The 18,872-nt window shown below is 34.3% G+C and overlaps 1 protein-coding gene across 1 annotated transcript; it reads right to left on the bottom strand.

Moving 5' to 3' along the window:
* Positions 1 to 4,427: 4,427 nt before the first annotated feature.
* Positions 4,428 to 7,683, bottom strand: LOC149849106 (SAWADEE protein). The gene is made up of 5 exons (XM_090007116.1): positions 7,672 to 7,683; positions 6,847 to 7,532; positions 6,003 to 6,075; positions 5,012 to 5,259; positions 4,428 to 4,814 (listed from the first exon to the last, which is right to left on the bottom strand). The coding sequence occupies exons 1-4, from the start codon at positions 7,681 to 7,683 to the stop codon at positions 5,074 to 5,076; spliced, it is 957 nt and encodes a 318-aa protein (XP_089863242.1). The 3' UTR covers positions 4,428 to 4,814; positions 5,012 to 5,073.
* Positions 7,684 to 18,872: the final 11,189 nt, after the last annotated feature.

Consider the following 18,872-nt stretch of genomic DNA (forward strand, 5'->3'; position numbering starts at 1 on the left):
AAGGCGGAAGGTTGCGACGGGGACTGAGCCTACCTTTCCTCTGCTTCATGAATTCTGAACTCTGATTTTTACTTTAATTCAATTCAAGGACAAATGTGATTAATTTGGATATTTGTGAAACCTAAATATTATTTCATGCATAGTTAATTAGTTGTTAAAGTTTAAATTCTATAATTGTATGGTTGCAAGCATTCATCTGAAGTAGCACGCCAAGTTTTATGCCCAATGTGTTTTTTCGCTGTTAATTGCTAAAAGATTTAAATGTATTTCAAAAAAAAAAATCCACCAATTTCGGGTTATAAAAATTGGGGTGTTACACATAAAGTGGTAGTTGTGCAACCCTTAGATGCCCAACTACCAATGGACTCACGTTGGCCATCCATCATGGTCTTGATAGATGACCAATGAAAAAAAGTTAAAAGAATTGCTAAAACATGTTTTTTGCGCATTTTAGCATCTTTAGCAGCGAAAGATCCCTGCAAAAAATGGGACCTTTAGCAGTGGTCAACAACCTATCAATAAAGGTCCCAGTTTTCGCTGGGACCTTTAGTAACATATTTTTGACTACCGCTAAAGGTCCCATTTTAATCTGGAACCTTTAGCGGCAGTCAAAAACTGACCACCTCTAAAGCCTAAATAAAGAGAAGTGAAAATTGTTGTTTTTCGAGTTTTTTCGCTGGTCATCCATCAAAGCTGCGATGGACGAGCAGTATGAGTCTGCTGGTAGTTACGCACCTAAGGGTTTCAAGCTGCCACTCACTATATATATTACATTTAGTCATGTCACCATTACCTATAAATGGCTCTCTTTTTTAATTTTTTGGTTGTTTTTCATGAAACTAACCTTACAAATGTGATTTACATGTTTCTCTTAGTAGAAATTGGCTCTTGAATTGTGACTACGATACATAGATAAGGCTTTAAAAATCAATGTTCTATAATGTACAGTACTTTCTCAGATCATAAAATCAAGGTTTTTTCTCATAAAACATGATTCAAAAGCCATTTCCCACTAATTTGAACATGTTGAATCCATCCATGAGGTCGAATGAAATCAAAATAACCTGGGAGATTTAGAGGCATTTGTGTGTAATGTCACCATTACCAAATGTTATCGTTTGTGTGTGTATATATATAGTAAAGGGATAAATGAAACATGCTAAATGTGTTTTTTTAGGCTTTTTCAGTTTTATTTTTATATTCTAATCATACAAATGTGATCTACCTAGTTGATTTTATATGAATCAGTACTTGGAGCATCCAATTCGGACACATGGGTGGGTTTTTATTATGTTCCAAAAATCAATGATCTAAAATCTTTGTAAATTTTCAAGGCTCCAAATATTATCTTTTTTATCAAAAACACATGATTTAGGCATCGATTCATACCAAATCGATCATGCCAAACACATCTATAGGGTTGGAATCACGAAAACACTGAAAAAGCTAAAAAACTCATTTAGCATGTTTCATTTAACATATTTCATTTAGCATGTTTTTCTTTATATATATATATATATATATATATATATATATATATATATATATATATATATATATATATATATATATATATATATATATATATATATATAGTAACCCATATCATCAAACGAGTTACTCATGGAACAAAGGTTAGACTGCTATCCGCCACTGATCACACGCTAATCAACGACGGATATTGTTTTTTTTACAAATACACATTTAGCAGTGGTCGCAATCACCGGTAAATGTATTTTTTCTGCCCAACACATTAGTCATGATCATGATTGCTGCTAATGTGTCTGTTTTGCTTAAAATCGATGTGCCTTGTGCATCTAATGTATCGTTTGATGATACAAGTTATATATATATATATATAGAGAGAGAGAGAGAGAGGTAGCTGCCTACCACTCGCCTGGCTAGATGCAAGTGGATGAGCATGTGCTAGATGATGCTCGTGCTAAACAACAAAGCTTCTTTAGCGACACTTTCAAAGCACCGCTAAAGGCTTTAGTGTCATTTCAAAAGCACAACCAAAGGTCTTTTACCTTAAGTGGTGCTTTTAGAGCCCGTTTGATTTACATAGTGCTTAACAAGGACATCCTGTCTTGTTTAGTTTTGTCCTGACCCGATCTTTGATAATGACAACCCATCTTGTCCAGCGTTTGCATCAACCATGTTAGAACATTAACTTCCATGTATATAGCATTTGATTAATCTTCGTGAACAACTTTGACAAATATACAATATGGGTTGAATGGTATGCATTCACTCAATAAAAAAAATGATTAAAATACAAAATGGCTAAAATTTAAAGAATGTACTAAAAAAATCAGATTTATCATCATTCACTCAATAAAATGCAAAAATGAGAATTAAAAACCAAAATTCTAAAAATATAAAACATACCAAAAAAATTGATTAACATCATTCATTCAATAAATCACAAAAATAAGGATTAAAATACAAAATCCTTAAAATCTAAAGCATATTAGAGGGTAAGGGAGTTTTATGTTGCCACAACAATGACCATAAATATGATAGGCAGAGCTAGCGTGACCAAGTCTATGATACTAGAAGTGGTTTCTTCGTGTGAATATAAAAAAAAACTCTAAAGCTTAAAAAAAAGTTTGGATTTAATATCATTGACTCAATAAATTGCAAAAATAACAATTAAAACCCAAAATTCCTAAATTCTAAATCATACTAGAAAAAAATCAAATTTAGCAACATTCACTCAATAAATTGCAAAAATAAAGGTTAAAATACAAAACCCTCAAAATCTAAAACATAACCGAAAAAAATAGGATTTAGTATATTTTACTCAATAAATTACAAAAATATTAATTAAAATACAAAACTCCTAAAATTTAATGTTTATCTCAAAAGAAACTTGAATTTAACATCATTCACTTAATAAATTGCAAACATGGGAATTAAAATACAAAATTCCTAAAATGTAAAGCATACAAAAAAAATCGAATTTAACATCATTCACTCAATAAATTATATAAATAGGGATTAAAATACAAATCTCCTAAAATCTAAAGCGTATCCAAAAAAATATATTTAATATTTATTTACTCAATAAATTACAAAAATATAAGAATTAAAATGCAAAAAAACCTAAAATCTAAAGCATACAAAAAAAACTGATTTAGTATCATTCACTCGATAAATTGCAAAAATAAAGATTAAAATACAAAACCCTTAAGATCTAAAGAATATAAAAAAAAAGTCAAATTTAGCATCATCTACTCAATAAATTTCAAAAACTAAGAATTAAAATGCAAAAAACCCTAAAATCTAAGCTAGCAAACCCCAACTCTCAAATCGAGTTAGGGCTCAAGAGAGAGAGAGAGAGAGCATAGTGGGGTTTGTTTATTTTTTCGTTGGGTGTCCACAGTTGTTCGGACACCACCGCTCCAGGATGAGGCATAGAACAGCATGCGGTGTCAGCGTGTCCAGTTTGCATGGGCACATGGGCCCCATGCTTTGCAGGGATGATGATGTCATTTCCGCCATCAAATACTCCTTTAAAGCTCCACTAAAGGCCCTTTTACACCAGGACACACATTGTGTCCATTGGGCGTGCGGTGGACGCTCAAGCGTGCATCCATTAGCATCTAGCCAGAAAGGGATAGGCAGCAAACATGCATCCGCCACCACTAAGGGTCGCAAGATCAGCAAACATGCATCCATTACACCAGGATGCACGTTTGAGCGTGTATCCATTACACCAGGACGCACATTTTGTAAAAAATAACCCTTTAGTGGCAGTTGCAACCACGCTTAAGGATCGCAAAAACTGAAAAAAAAAAATCATGTGGGCACACTGGGGGTATCTGACCCGCATCGGATGCCCAGAGCGTTTGTCATTACTCCCCTCTCTCTCTCTTATATATATATATATATATATATATATATATATATATATATATATATATATATATATATATATATATATATATATATATATATATATATATATATATATATATATATATATATATATATATATATATATATATATATATATCACTGTTATTGGACAAACGTTCACCACTGATCGCCCGCAGATCAACCACGGACATTTTATAAAGTGAAAAATGACAATTAGTGGCAGTTGCAAACCAGACGCGGCTATTTGTCGTTTTTCTTCCCAGACAAATTGTGGCAGATGAACGCTGGACACTCCGTGCATCCAGGGTTTCACCAGTCCATTCTTACCGGATTTCATATATATATATATATATATATATATATATATATATATATATATATATATATATATATATATGCAAAGTGGGTGGTGCACGTCTTTGTAAATTCATTCAAGATTCACTATTTGCATCCCCTTGCCCCGACGTTAAGCACCAGTCTTAACAATGCAATATACAAAACTAAGACCTACACAAAAATGATTACAGACAACACAGGTGAATTGATGCAAAACAAAATGTTACATTTCAAGAGCGGCAAGCTCAGGGACTTGGGTCACGTCAGTTGGTATTCAGTAAGTCCATGCTCAGATTCAGACTACATAAGATATCCAAAGCCTGCGTTCTAGGGCATCCTTCAAAAATAGCTCGGTTAGTACTGAGACAGCCCTCCCATCATCGGCTCCAGTTTACTTGTGCTAGAGAACTATACATGCAAAAGAACAAATTTTTGTGAAGATTCAACCACTGGACATAGGCGCTGCCATTGGCACATTCTTGTTCCAAATGCCAAAAATGAGACCATGCTAGCCCATGCCCAAACAAAAACATGAGGTGTTGCTTCCCAAGTGCTGAAGTGCTGCATCACATAAGAAAATCCTAAAAAAAAATCTAAACCAGAAAGAAGGGAAAAAAACAAAATGCCTTGGTCAGTTATTGGATTAACAATGCATCATTTGCTTTTCCATCAAAGAAGATACATTCAACAAGACGTCTGAGAGCAAAGAATGTGAATTATGGATTGTTAACAAAGAATAGTAAAGTAACACTGAATCATGGATTGAAAATCAAGAATGATAAAAGAGTACCTGTATGCGGCCACAACAAAACAAATCCCGGAGCAGACTTTCATATGGTCCTTTCTTCATTTTCAGTTTCTACATGCTGCAAGACTATGTAAGCCTTTCTCTAGACTCTTTCGGAGGCCTTCAAGATGATGCTGGAACTCGATAAATAATTCTTTTTGTTTTAAAGCTACTGCATATTCCCGGGTTCCCTTATGTACTAACTTGAAATTTTCAGGAAGTTGTTTGCTTTTGTGCAGCACACGTCTCTCCTACATCACCACATTGAAATAAGTAACAATAAAAAATAGTGGAGGGCAGTTTTTTGCTTTCTGCGTTAAAAACTAAAGCTTTGAACAACTCAAGAAGATTCAAGTGTTGAATGTATCAGGATGCAGGTTGGAACCTGACCTAGGAAATGAAATCCATTGGAGACTTCAATTTGACTTGTCAAAATACATTAGATGTAGTTTATAGTGTGGAAGTATAACTAGATCCTAGATGAAGATTCTGAAAGTAGGAATCTATCCTTTTCTTTATGAAAATGAACTCTAATTATAAAACATAGTGTTATAGATACACTTAATCTCCAAATGCAGCTTCTCACCAAGATCATATAATATGAAGTCATCAATCTTCACACGAATGTAGGGATTGCAACTGACTTGAAGGCCCAGTTTGATTGCAGGTAAAAGTTTTGGAAGAGAAAACTTCTTCCAAAACAGGTGGGACCCACAATTTCTCATTGTTTCAACAAACACAGAAACTTTAACCTGATTTTTTGGTCAGTTTTGGGCCTTTTGGCCTGTTTTTATAGAAAAAAGTTGGATGTAGGGACACATGAGCTTTTCCACCATACAAACTTTATCCTACCTTTTCTTCTTCCAACTATTCCTCTAGCATGCAAATGGGGCCAAGAGGAAAAATTAATATACAACTTTCTACCATAGAACATTGCCATTGTAAGCACATGAATAAAGTGTAACCACTATATAAGGAATTTAACAAATCTAACCTTCAAATTTAGTCCTAGGGAGCCATATATCATATCCGATGCACCAGATCTGCACTCCATTATCACCCATGGTCTGCAAAAGACACAATTGTCATGACGCTGATAGACCAAGGATAAGTAATAGATTCCAAGTCATATTTCATAAGGGCAACAGGAAAAGAAAATAGAACAATTTTATGAGTTTCAGCAATACCTTGAAGACTTGAAAATGAGAAATAAAGTTTATATATAGGTCATTTGAAATCACATTCAATGATTCAAATTATACATAGCATCTAAAAGCATAAATATAATATATACATAGCCATCCAGAAGACAACTTTTTGAACCAGCTGTAGTCCCCAGCATCTTTAAGGATGCAAACATTTGGTGACTCTTATGTAACAAGTTCATCACAATTGTAATATGATATATCTAGAATTATCACTTCCAAAGGTAAAACTTAAAACCAACTGAAAGTATATACTATGCATTTGTTGGAAAAATTATATTATGGATCAACAGGCACTATAAAGGAATCTGCAAGGCTCTAATTGTCTCTGTCTTGCCCTTGACTTAGCAGCAAGGCCGGAAACCACAGTGGCTTCATCAGAGTTTCCAATGTCCTATCAAGACACTGAGAGGGCCATATGTCAAAAATACAAACACATAAATTCAACATTGAGATCAAACGTTGAAGTCTTAAAACAAAAATAGAAACTTCATGACAGATCACAGCAACTATTTGCAAGCATACCCCAGATAATGGTAAGACAATAAGTTGATAAATGCCAGAAGACTATAACCATCTACAGTTTGCCACACTAAAGGGGAAAACAATAATGTGTCACTTGATGGTAGATACCTTCCACTAGAAGACATGATAATATGACTTGGATCCTCCAGAAAACCTGATATCTTCCTGAAGCTTTCTTGGCCTTCCAAAAAGACAACCCCTCTAGCATAGAGTTCAACTGATAACATGGGTGCCACAAATACTTTGCATGGGACAGATGTTTGATGATGTATGAAGTCCATAATGTCTGTTGGAGACCAATTTGCTTCCAAATTTTCAATTATAAAGTAATAACATTTTTCTGTTATTTCAGATTTTCTATATTTATTTCCACTTCCCAAGTCAATGTCCGTCTCGACCTCCCCTGTACTTTTTTCTATAGTACCGGTGACACCATTACTACTGAAACTAATTGAACATTGAAACTTTGCATGGCAAGGAGACTCCCTCTTATCAATTGAATCCTTATGAACTACATCTACTGGAGGTCTACGTGAAACCTCATTACCATCTGAAAACCCAATCTCAGGTTTCAAACGTGATAGCTGCACTCTTTGGTCAATTTTCCTGTGTGCCATATTTATGAAGGCATCCAAAAGTGGATGAATTTGAGCGTTTCCATATTCTAACAAGCAGATATCTCCAATGTTGGCACAAGTTGTTGAACGGGCACTAGGACCATGCAGCCAAAGCAGCACAAATGTGCAGAGGCATTCTTCATCTCCATCAACAACTTTATGTTCTGTGATGCATACCTACACAAGGAAATAAAAGAAGAGAAAATATCAGAACTCTCTGACGAGCTATCAATCCTTTTGATTCACCAAGAAAAACATAAGGGCCTAAATAATGCAATATTCAAATAAGATAAACATGGCATTGCAGAGACCCAACCAGCACATACATCTCGGTATATTCTTGGTTGAAAGACCAACATCATATCCCTGCTTCATGGCAGCCTATAATTCTAATGAGAGTTACATTTAGTCCGATTGATTATCCTTAAAGGACCTTAACCTTTGACCAAGCCATCTTTGACTTTCTGTTTTCTCGAACAGTTTGGACGTTTAAAAGGCTTTAAAAATGCATTTATATAGTGTTTAAGGGGCATTGTGACTGTTGGTCAAAGGCAGGCGACCGTTCAGGGTTATTTTCGTTCAATTTTCAAACTGTTGAATTTATAGCCTTTAATTTTATTTATCACAAAAAATGTGTTGGTCTTCCAAAAGTATATAAATCTCTTTTTTTTTCAGCTTGTGACTGTTGTTCATTAGATTTTTATAATTCTCAAGTTTTCTTTCTATTCTTTTGCTCTCGATTTAGCTTGCCAAGTTGTCACCTGATCTTGCGAGGCAGTGACGCTCTTGAGGTCCAAGCCTAGCTGTATCTTGTGAACTCAGTCGCGAAAAAACCCTTTTAGGGTCTTCGAAAATCCTGAAGTGGAGCGATTGAAGTTCTAAATATAGCGATCTTAAGAACGTGCCTCTAGGCTTGGGATCTTGTTTTTCCAAAATCCTGTTTTTTTGTTACAACAATTTTAGAACTTCAGTATGACCTCTGGTTCGACATCCAACTCCATGAATCTGCTGAGCCACGACCTTAAGAAACTCGATTTATTTAATTGATCAAACTTCAAGCGGTGGCAATCAAAGGTCTCCTTCCTATTATTCGAGTTGCACATTGATTTTGTCATAAAAAATCCTTGTCTCACAGTTGCTACTGGAGAAGTAGATATATAAGAACAAAAGAAAGAGCGAGAAAAGTGGTACACAACCAACTACCAATACAAAGGGCATATCCTGAATACTTTAGCTAATTCTCTGTTTGACCTGTATTCTCCTTTAGAGTCGGCTAAAAATAAGTTAACTGATAAAAAAAATCAACTGCTATGATTGTGGCAAGTTAGGCTATTTCGCTAAAGAATGCAGGGAACGAAAAATGACCGATCCTAAGCAAAATGAGTAAAAGAAGAGGCTTGTTGTTGTAATCTCTGAAATCTTCATAGTGGCGGCAAATAAGGCTGCTATTTGAATACTGGAAGCATTGTTCATGTGAAAAACGACAGGAACTTGCTCAAGTCGTATGAAGTAGTGGGGGAGAGATGTAATCTCTCTATGAAAAACTCTTCCTCAACTAAAGTATTGGGAAAAAGGAGTGTGAAAATTAAGTTCACCTCCGAGAAAGTCCTACCACTTGAGAATGTCCGCTATGCTCTAGAAGTTCGTAATAACTTAATCTCTGCAAATATATTGTCATAAAATGATTTTAAATTTGTTATTGAGTCTGAGATTATAACTTTGACCAAAGAAAAAAAATTATAGGTAAAGGGTTTGCCACTAGTGGTATGTTCAAGATAAACATAAATGAATCTGTTACTGTTTCCATGGTTGACTGTTATTTTCTTTGGCATTCACGATTAGGACATTAATTCTCGAAGCATTCATAATAATGAATACTTTTGATTTGCTTTCTTGCCGTGTCAAAATAGAACATAATCATAAGTGTAAGACATGCATTCAAAATAAGCTAACTAGACTCTCATTTTCTAGTGTAAAAAATAATTATAAATTACTTGAATTAGTGCATTCAGATGTATGTAATGGATAATGTTTTAAGTCGTGGTGAAAATGGGTATTTAATTACCTTTATAAATGACTATCCTAAATTCTGTTATGTTTATCTGATGAAACATAAATCTGAAGCATTTTCAAAATTCCTTCTTTATCTTGCTAAAGTGCAAAATACATTTAAAACCAAAATTGTACATTTAAGAACAGATAGAGGAAGTGAATACTTAGGTGGAGAATTTGATAAATTTTATGCAGATAATAATATTATTCATCAAACCTCTGCCCCTAAAACTCCTGAACAAAATGGTGTAGCACAAAGGAAAAACAGAACACTTGTAAAAATGATGAATGATATGTTTCTTAATAAAGGTCTACATCCCAACTTATAGGGAAAGGAGAGAGGCTCTACAGCTTGCTATATTCTAAATCGTGTTCCTTATTATAAATCTAATAAATCACCTTAGAAATTGTGTTTTGGTAAGAAACCTAATCTTAGTTATTTTTATGTTTGGGATTGTTTAGCATATGTTAAAATTCTAGAAAATAAAAGAAAGAAGGTTGGACCTAAAGCATTCAAATGTACATTTGTTGGATATGCTTAACATAGTAAATCATATAGATTCATGGATATTGCTAATGATGTTATGATTAAATCTAGATATTCATCTTTTATAGAACATAAAAATACATTTGATTCTCTTCTTGACGATACTCGTACTATAGTTGATGAGCATCTTGTTAATGACCTGTATTCTCCTTTGGAATTGGCTAGAGTAGAAGTGTTAACCACTTCTTATGAGAATTGACAATTCTCTAGAGCACTCATAAATCCAAGCAAGCAAACTTGAAATCCACACAATTGAGCTTTTGAAAACCTACGTGTGATTGAAAATTCCGTTAACAATATAAAGAGCTAAGTTGAAAGTAAGTCCACTTAACACCTTAGTTAATTTAGGTTTTCTTTCACCAAGCGAGGGTTCAAGTCCTACAAACACTCTCACTAATGCATAAGTTTTCTAGGAAAGCCAAATATGTTTTGAAACAAATGGGGATTGTTGAAAATTGTTTTAGAAATCCGGGGCATTACAGTATAGGTGAGGCAACATATCGTGTAGCTTTACCTCCTCAGTACTCGCAGATACATGATGTTTTCCATATGTCTATGTTGAAGAAGTATGTTCCGGATCCAATACGAGGATGTGAGCATTAGAGAAGATTTGACTGTTGAAGAGAGTCTCGTAACGATCATTGATCGAAAAGAGCAGGTATTGAAGACAAAGACTATTCCCCTAGTGAAAGCACGATGGCAGCATCATGGTATTGAAGAGTACACTTGGGATGTTGAAGCTAGTATGTGGGAGAAATATCTCCATTTGTTTTGAGTCTCTCTTACATCAAATTTTGGGAACAAAATTTTTTTAAGGGGGTAAGATGTAAAACCCGAGATTTTTCTTGATGATTAAAATGAATAAATGATGGAGTATTGCTGTAATTGTGACTATAATTGTGCATTCTTGATTTTCTTGAATTCTTGAATTCATGATATTCTTGATTTCCTTGAGTTTCTCAATTTTCTTGATTTTCTTGACTTTCTTGAATTTCTTGATTTTCTTGGTTTTGATTAATTATGAATCTTTGTCTCAAGTTATAAATGATATTTCAAAAATAATAAAAAAAGATAAATTATGAAGATTTTATGAGTTTGGAGTGGTTCGGATCTTAACTTCAGTTCTGGATCCAAAATCGTCATTTGGATTCAAGTTGGATCTGGGGTGCAGTTTGGTTTGGATCCAATTTAAAATGTTATTTGGATCCAATGGATATATTTTGGACCCTCATAGGTTACGTCCAAAGTGGACCCCCATTTGGATCCAAGAGTCCATATGGATTAAATTATCCTCTAGTTTTAAATTCATAAAAATAATTAAACAAAAATAAAAAAGAGATAATTAAGACTTTTAATTTAAACATTTTTAAAACAATAAATAAATGGATTAAGAGAGTGGGACGTCTCACACCTCTACAAGAGTCCACACAAGTTGGATGGGCTGGAGCTAGTTGTTGAAAAGTCAAACCTAATTATCTCATTGATAAAATTAGAAAAAAAAATCAAATTAGTTAAAGAATTAGGAGTCTAGAAGTAAGAATTTCTCTAGAATGGACTCTTCTCCCCCTCCACACGATTCTGGAGAGGAAGAGTCCAAATTAGATCAGCCTAGAGTTGGGAAGGGGATATGAATATCCCACTTCCACACACCCCTCACATCTTTTGAAAAAAAAAATATTTTCTCTCTCTTCTTCTTTCTCTCCTTTTTTTCTCCTTTATGGTTTTTGCTTCTTCTCTCCTCCAACATATCTAGGAGGTCTGAAGAAGAGTTACGCAACCATTAAATCTACAAATACCTCATTGGTGGTGGTGGCGTAGAAGTCGAATTACCCGATTCCCTCATTCTACCCTAAAGATCTATCGATTTACAGGTAAGATTTACGTAGCCGATGCTCCTTCCGTACATGAAGCATGCATGTCTAGATTATTTTAGTTTCCAGCAGTATATGTATATTTTTTATTTGTTTTACATATTTTCTTTGTTGAAGAAATCATTTCTTTGATTTAAAAAGATAAATAATAAGTTTTTCAGAAAAACAATTTTGAGAAACAGGCATAATTAGGATTTTGTTGTTATTTTATATTAGATTCAATCATAACATGATTTTGATGGTGTTATTCATGAGTAAATTTATATTATATCATATCAAATCTAAAATAATAAGATTTCAAAGGTTTTATGATTTTAAAAAGAATTTTTACAAAAACGTTTTATGAGAAACCAAAATCTGTGATGTCTGATATATTATTCCCAACCAATTTCGAAAATAAATTGATATCGCTAGGAATATCAATCCGAGAAATCTAAATAAAACTACTATGATGATCTACACATTTTGATCTTAAATTGAGAATCTTGTTCCACCTATTTTGAATTCGTATTGACAAAGATACACTCATTTTAACAGAGCCCCAGTTTTTGGCTATGGTTACAGGATGGTTTTGACCCATCTCTGATAAAATGACTCCAAATATTTAAAAAAAAAAATGGGTGAATCTTAATACATAATAAGAGACTATGTAAAAGGGATTTTGTCAAAAATATTTTATATAAATTCCAAGAAATACATCAATCTGATAAAAATCTTGCAGATTACAGATTCTGGATCGAAACTCTATCATAATAGAGTTCCATAAAATATTTTAAATTAATTTTGTATTTATTATTCTTGAGATCTGTTTATTGGGTTGTCTTCTTGACAGGTACAAGTAACCATGATAAAAATATCGTGATTTTATATTCATTCTGTTATTCCTGACAGATTTTATTAAAATGCATCAATAGGGATCCGAATTTCCCTGAAGGCTTAGGTTTGTGTTTAAGTAGTAACGTGCTAGGAACTTATGGTTTTAATATATTTTTGACATGTATTGCATATTATCAGTGTTTATTAACCATATTGCATAAAAAATAATGTGTTGTAAGAAGATCCGAACGAAGGTTTATGTGAATTGTATGTATAAGACATGGTTCAATTTGTATTGTTTTGCAAATTAATTACTTTGATTGATTCCAAAGGCAAGTACTTTTATTATATGATTGTTTTCAGCATGTTAGTTTGTCAAATCTCTGGATACATGCTTGATTTAATGTATATCTGAAGGTTTCTTATTAATAGAATCAAGACTCCGATTTCTCAAAAATCGATTTAGGGTTTTTGAGCTTTTTACTTGATTTTGATGTTTCCAAAAGCATATGTCAATGAGATATGAATGTTTACAAGTTTGTAAAGCATGAATTGAATTAAGTGAAGTGTATTCATCTTGTTTAAGCATGATTACAACCGAACGTAATTAGAAACATGTGAGCCTTTCCAGTTTGGGTGCATGGGGGCCTGAATCAGAGAAAAAGACTTATGTGCTTTTAGTTACGAGCCAGTTGTATCAAGTTGTTTAAAGTCTACACTATCATGGATATTTCATTTAGGTCTAATATGATTTGAAAACTAAAAAGTCAAGATATTAATTGGAGTCATACCAATTTGCTCGGTGAGGGTTTATGGAAGCTCTTATCTGGAAAGTCGGGTTTATGACTTTAATTATGTTTTGATGTTTTCCCTAAACTTTTCATAAATTCAGTTTTGAATCATATTAGATCTGATATAAATATTTATGATAAAGATAAAAGTGAATTTTATTTACTTTTGAGCAAGTTATGATTATGGTGTAGGGATGCCCTGTTTCTTAAAAAAAATGCTCCTACACATATTGTGATTAAGATTTGTGAATATGTTCAATTATGACAGCTTAATTATGTCATTCTATGATAAACAGATTTCAAGCATGTTTGTAAGTGCAAAGCATGTGAAAAATGAATATGTGTATGTTAATTTTATTGCATATTAGTTATATGTGTGGATAAAGAATGATATATATATATATGTGATATTAGATATTATTGTATGCTTGTTCCTAAATATTTGAAATGTTGTGATACTGCATGAATGAATTGTTAAACTACATGTTGACATGATTCCTTATTATGATAATACATGTTATGCTTTGAGATGCAGTATTTGAAAATGCATGCAGCAAGATTGATAGAAATCCCCTAGGGTTGTACGGGCACTTGGTGTACTTGAAGAATTAAGAAATTTATGGTTCCAAAAGAGAAAACAGAGAGATATAATGCACTAGGCTAAATGGTAGTTGCATTTACCTGTGTCCTGATTAATAAAGATAACCCTGAGCAAGATTTCGGGTATGCCTTTACCGAGGTATGCTTAACTGAAATGGTCATTGGGTCTACCTTAAAGAGGGTAGGCGGTATGAAACTCTCTGGACCCTTAATTATTTTGAGTTGTGAGGGGCAATACCTCAATGGTCCCTCAGTCCAGAGAATTTAGGGTGACCAAGACTATAACACCCCAATTTTTATAACCCAAAAAATAGTGAATTTTTTTTTAAACTCTTTTAAATATTTAATAAATAACAGTGAAAAAACTCATCAAGTCTAAAATTTGGTATGCTACTTTGCATAATCATTTACAATTATACAATTGTGAAATTAAAACAAATTCAAATGTCCATACGGAAATAAAATTCAAATGTCCACACATGTCCAAAATTAATTACATTCATCCTTGGGTTAAAATTTAGGAATTAATCAGAGTCCAAAATCTTCGGAGATATAGGAAAGAAGGCTCAATCCCCATCGCAACCTCCCGCTTTCGCATGCTAGCATTTTCTCACTTTCTAAAAAATATAAAACTATATGGGGTTAGACATGACATGTCTTAGTAGGATGAAACATACTGATTTCGTAAAACAAAAATACGAAATAGGAATTTCATCAGACTTTTCATAATTTAAACTAAAAATTAACTAAAATACTTGCACAACTAACATGCGGGTACAATTTGCTAAATTAAACAAGTATGCATCAATTATCTCATCTAAAGCAAATATAATGCATGAGCAGTTAAAATGCATAAACTTACCAAATGCAGAAGCCATTGAATGCATGTACAAATTTTTATCTTTAATTGCATGTTATTTCTTAAATGATGCATGTAATGCCTAACTAATATACATACATCTTAAGTTATCACTTCTTAACCCCATGGGTACAACACAAGCTGAAACCTGGTTCAAGGCAGAGGCTGAGGCAGTGTTTTACATACAGAGGTGGCTTTGGCCTGGCCAGGCACCTTTCATTAGTACCAGGTGCAGAATGACTAGAGCGAGAGAGACTCCCAATACCACAAACCCGATGCATTAGACTTTCACTCATGAGTTTCTTACCCTCTATGTGGTAATCTATTGCAGAAGTTTCCTCTATCTTCGTGGGTGGGAAGGAGCAATCATCCGTGCTCAAACAGAGTTTCATGAAGTCAGATATACAGATGTTCTGCTTGCCCTCTCTTTATAAGCCCTTACTTTAATGTCACATGTTTTACTTAATTACTTTAATAGCTTATGTGCAACATAATGATTGAATTCGTTATAAGGATTTGACCACTTCTTAGGCAATGAATGCATTTATAAAGCATGGGTATTGAAACATTCATTCATTCATGCTTTTAAACAGAAACATGTGCACATGCATAAATGCAAATCTCATTCATTACTTGGCATTCATCCATGTATACATGACAACATGATCATTATCATATGGATTTTCATACAATTTCAACAGGGATTCCATTAACATTTACAAACACATTACGCAATTTGGACTCTTCGGTCTATTGCTTGGTCATAGCCCCCTTTCGAGCAAACATACTTTTCATTAAACATACATGCATGCCCTTCTAAAAATGTCTTCAAAGAGACAATATGCATACAAGCATAATTCCTCACAAGAGATGTGCACAAAGGCACCCAAAGAATACTTAAATAATTATGCATAAAGGCATAAAAGTAGAACACACATGCACAAAAGCATAAAAATATATCTTTTTATTGAAAAAGCAAAGGAGCTTGAGGTTTCAAACATTAAAGAAATACAAGAAAAAGTTCCCTATTTATAACCCACATAAGGAGGCCTTGGAGGGGCTCCAATGTAGTCGTTGGAGCCCCTCCAACAGTCACAATTGTGACCGTTGGAGGGGCCCAACGACTATATTGGCCCCCTTAAGGATGGTACAAAGTACAAAAATAAAAAAATGTACAAACATATTTCTATTGAAATATGTGTAAAATGAGGAAAGACTGAATTACCCTTTATCGGGTATAACAAAAAGGTAAATGATATATATATATATATATATATATATATATATATATATATATATATATATAATAAGAATACATTTTAACACCCCCCCCCCCTCAAACTTACGGTATCATGACTGCAAGTTTGCCAAAAAGAAAATTAAATCTAGGAGAGCAGAGCACCGTAATGAAGAAGTCAGTCAGTTGATACTCAGATGTCACATATGGGAGATCGATGACCCTCTTCAGGTATTCTTCTCTAACATAGTGGCAGTCCATCTCGATATGCTTCATGTGCTGATGAAAGGTGTGGTTCTTGACAATGTATATCGTGCTCTTGTTGTTGCAACACAAATTTGTTGGTTCTTGAAACATCCACACCTATTCAGTACATAACCTTAACCCAATTTCGAGGACAAATTTTTTTTTAAGGGGGTTGGATGTAATACCCGCAATTTTTCGAGGAATTTTCATAAATTTTTGCAATTTCCTTATTGTGTGATAAATCAAAATTTATAATCTAAGCATTAGAGTATAGGGTTTGTAGGACTTAGAAAAAATTTCCTACGCATAAGAAACACATCACACGCCTAAGGGTCTCATCGACCCTATTAAATCCTTTTTTTTCAAAAATTATTTTTAAAGAATTCAAATTATCCTTGGAATTAATGTATTTAATAAATAATTAAAAATGCATGGATATTTGAGTTTCAATAGGTAAAATGCATTTACATTGGAGCCTAATTTAATTTCATTTAGAATCATTTCATTAATTTCATATTTTAATTGAATTTGAATTTCAAGTGAATTAATTTAGAATTTATTTAATGGAATGAAATTTGTAAATTAATTAAATTTTATAATTTTATAGGAGTTCATAGGTGGGTCGTTCCATCCTATGTGGCACCAAATTTAAACTTTAAAATGGTAAGATAAAAATAAAACTTTAAAAACCAAAAGACTTATAAAACTTACCTAATTACAAGACATGTTTTGAAAAATTAAAACTTGCCTTATTTCAAGACTTGGCCTTCTATGAGAGGGGGTCCCTTCCTAGAGAATTCTAGGAGGGAGAATGGCGGGACCAAAGAAAAAAAAAAAAAAGAATCTGGGAAAAGGAAAGAAAGAAAGGAAAGGAAAATAATAATAATAAGACTAGTCAACTTGCTTGCTTGGCAAGCAAGTTGATCATTTCAAAATTTAGAAAGAAGCCAACCCCTTAGGGGTCGACCAGCCCATGTGGGCCACATTATGTTACATATAACATGTATATAATATGATATGTATGAAATAAATTGTAAACCTAAGCCAACTAAATAAATAAATAAAAAATAAGAAAAAAGGAAAGTAGGGAGAGTTAGGGATTTGAAAACAAACCTTGATTTAGATCAAGGGTTGGGATTTACACCTCCCCTAACCCCCTATCCCCCCTATTTGCCCTTTTTGAGTCTTGCTCCCCTTTTTCCCTTGTTTCCCTTATTCCCTGTTGATTCTCCTCATTTTTCCTCTCTTTTCCCCCATACTTCCTTTGTTTTTTTTCCTTCTTGGCCCAACAAAGAGTTCTTCCACGTTTGTGTAAGGAGGAAAGCAGTCCGTTGGCATGGCCGTTGGCGGCCAGTTCGTCAAACCACCATGATTTTAATGCCCAAACTGTAACTATAAATCTATCTCAAATCTCTCATCATCACCGAGATCCTCTGAACTCAACCTTTCCCAAGATCATCATCCATCATCCATAAAGAGTGAACACCAACATGCAGAATCCCGTCCATCAAGCCAACTCTAACTACAAACACATTCCTCATCAAAGTTCAGCATTTTAAGAAGAAGACCTCTGGCATTCTTCGGAATTATGATGAAAAAACAATCGTTTTCTAATATGGTGATACACAATTAATCAACACCCAACTTATTATTTCCTAAGATGGTCGTCCATGATTAATCAACACCAAGATATCATTTTGCAAGATGGCAGACAATCAACACCCAACATGCAGAATTCCACCGTCACGACAATTCTATAATGCAAACCTTAACCACGAGTCCATTTCTCACCAGAATTCAACATTTTCGAACCACCATCTTCTTCTTTAACGATTCATTGCCTATTTCTACCACACACACGATCAACAGATTCACTTGAACAAAACCCCGCAATCCAAAGGAACAGAACAAGAAAAACAAACACTAAGCTAGCAGAAGAAAAGAAGAAGGCAATCTCTCTCTACCTCATTAACGATAGCATCGTAGAAGCGGACGTCGCCCTCGGGTGCTTTGTGCGAGGCGCACACCGTCATCCCTTCGATGACCCGCCGGCATTGTCCGTCCTGGAGCTGGACCGACGTCGGCCGGAAGCTCTTCCGGAAGGCATCCAGCTCGGCCGATCCGTGGAACGAACCGGCAGCGAACCGTTCATCCGAGTCCGCAGTGAAGTCGACGTATCTCACCGTCATCGTCTCGCCGACGAGCCGCAGCCGGACGCCGTACCATGCGTCGTCCTCCGGCGACCGGTAGTCGATCACCAGCGGGATAACTCCGGAATTCTGGGCCCTCTTCGGCTTCTTGGCACCCATCTCGCCGGACCGGACCGATCCTCCATCCGGCGAGTGGGTGGCGTGGGATGCGTTTTATACAAAGACGTTCTTTGTGAAATGTCGATATTGCTCTCACTAATTTTGAAAGCTAATGATGCTGCCACTGTTCGGTTTTGTATCATATATTCCTAGCCAGAGCCCAGCGGCATTACAAACGAATTATGAGGA

This window comes from Nuphar pumila, chromosome 1 (assembly GCF_984573655.1).
Source record: "Nuphar pumila chromosome 1, dmNupPumi1.hap1.1, whole genome shotgun sequence".
Classification (NCBI taxonomy): Eukaryota; Viridiplantae; Streptophyta; class Magnoliopsida; order Nymphaeales; family Nymphaeaceae; genus Nuphar; species Nuphar pumila.

Coding starts and splice junctions, on each gene's coding strand:
- LOC149849106 (XM_090007116.1), bottom strand. Junction 6,076..6,846: donor ATCATGTCTTCTAGTGGAAG/GTATCTACCATC, acceptor TGTCTTTTGCAG/ACCATGGGTGATAATGGAGT. Junction 5,260..6,002: donor CCCTAGGACTAAATTTGAAG/GTTAGATTTGTT, acceptor GTGGTGATGTAG/GAGAGACGTGTGCTGCACAA.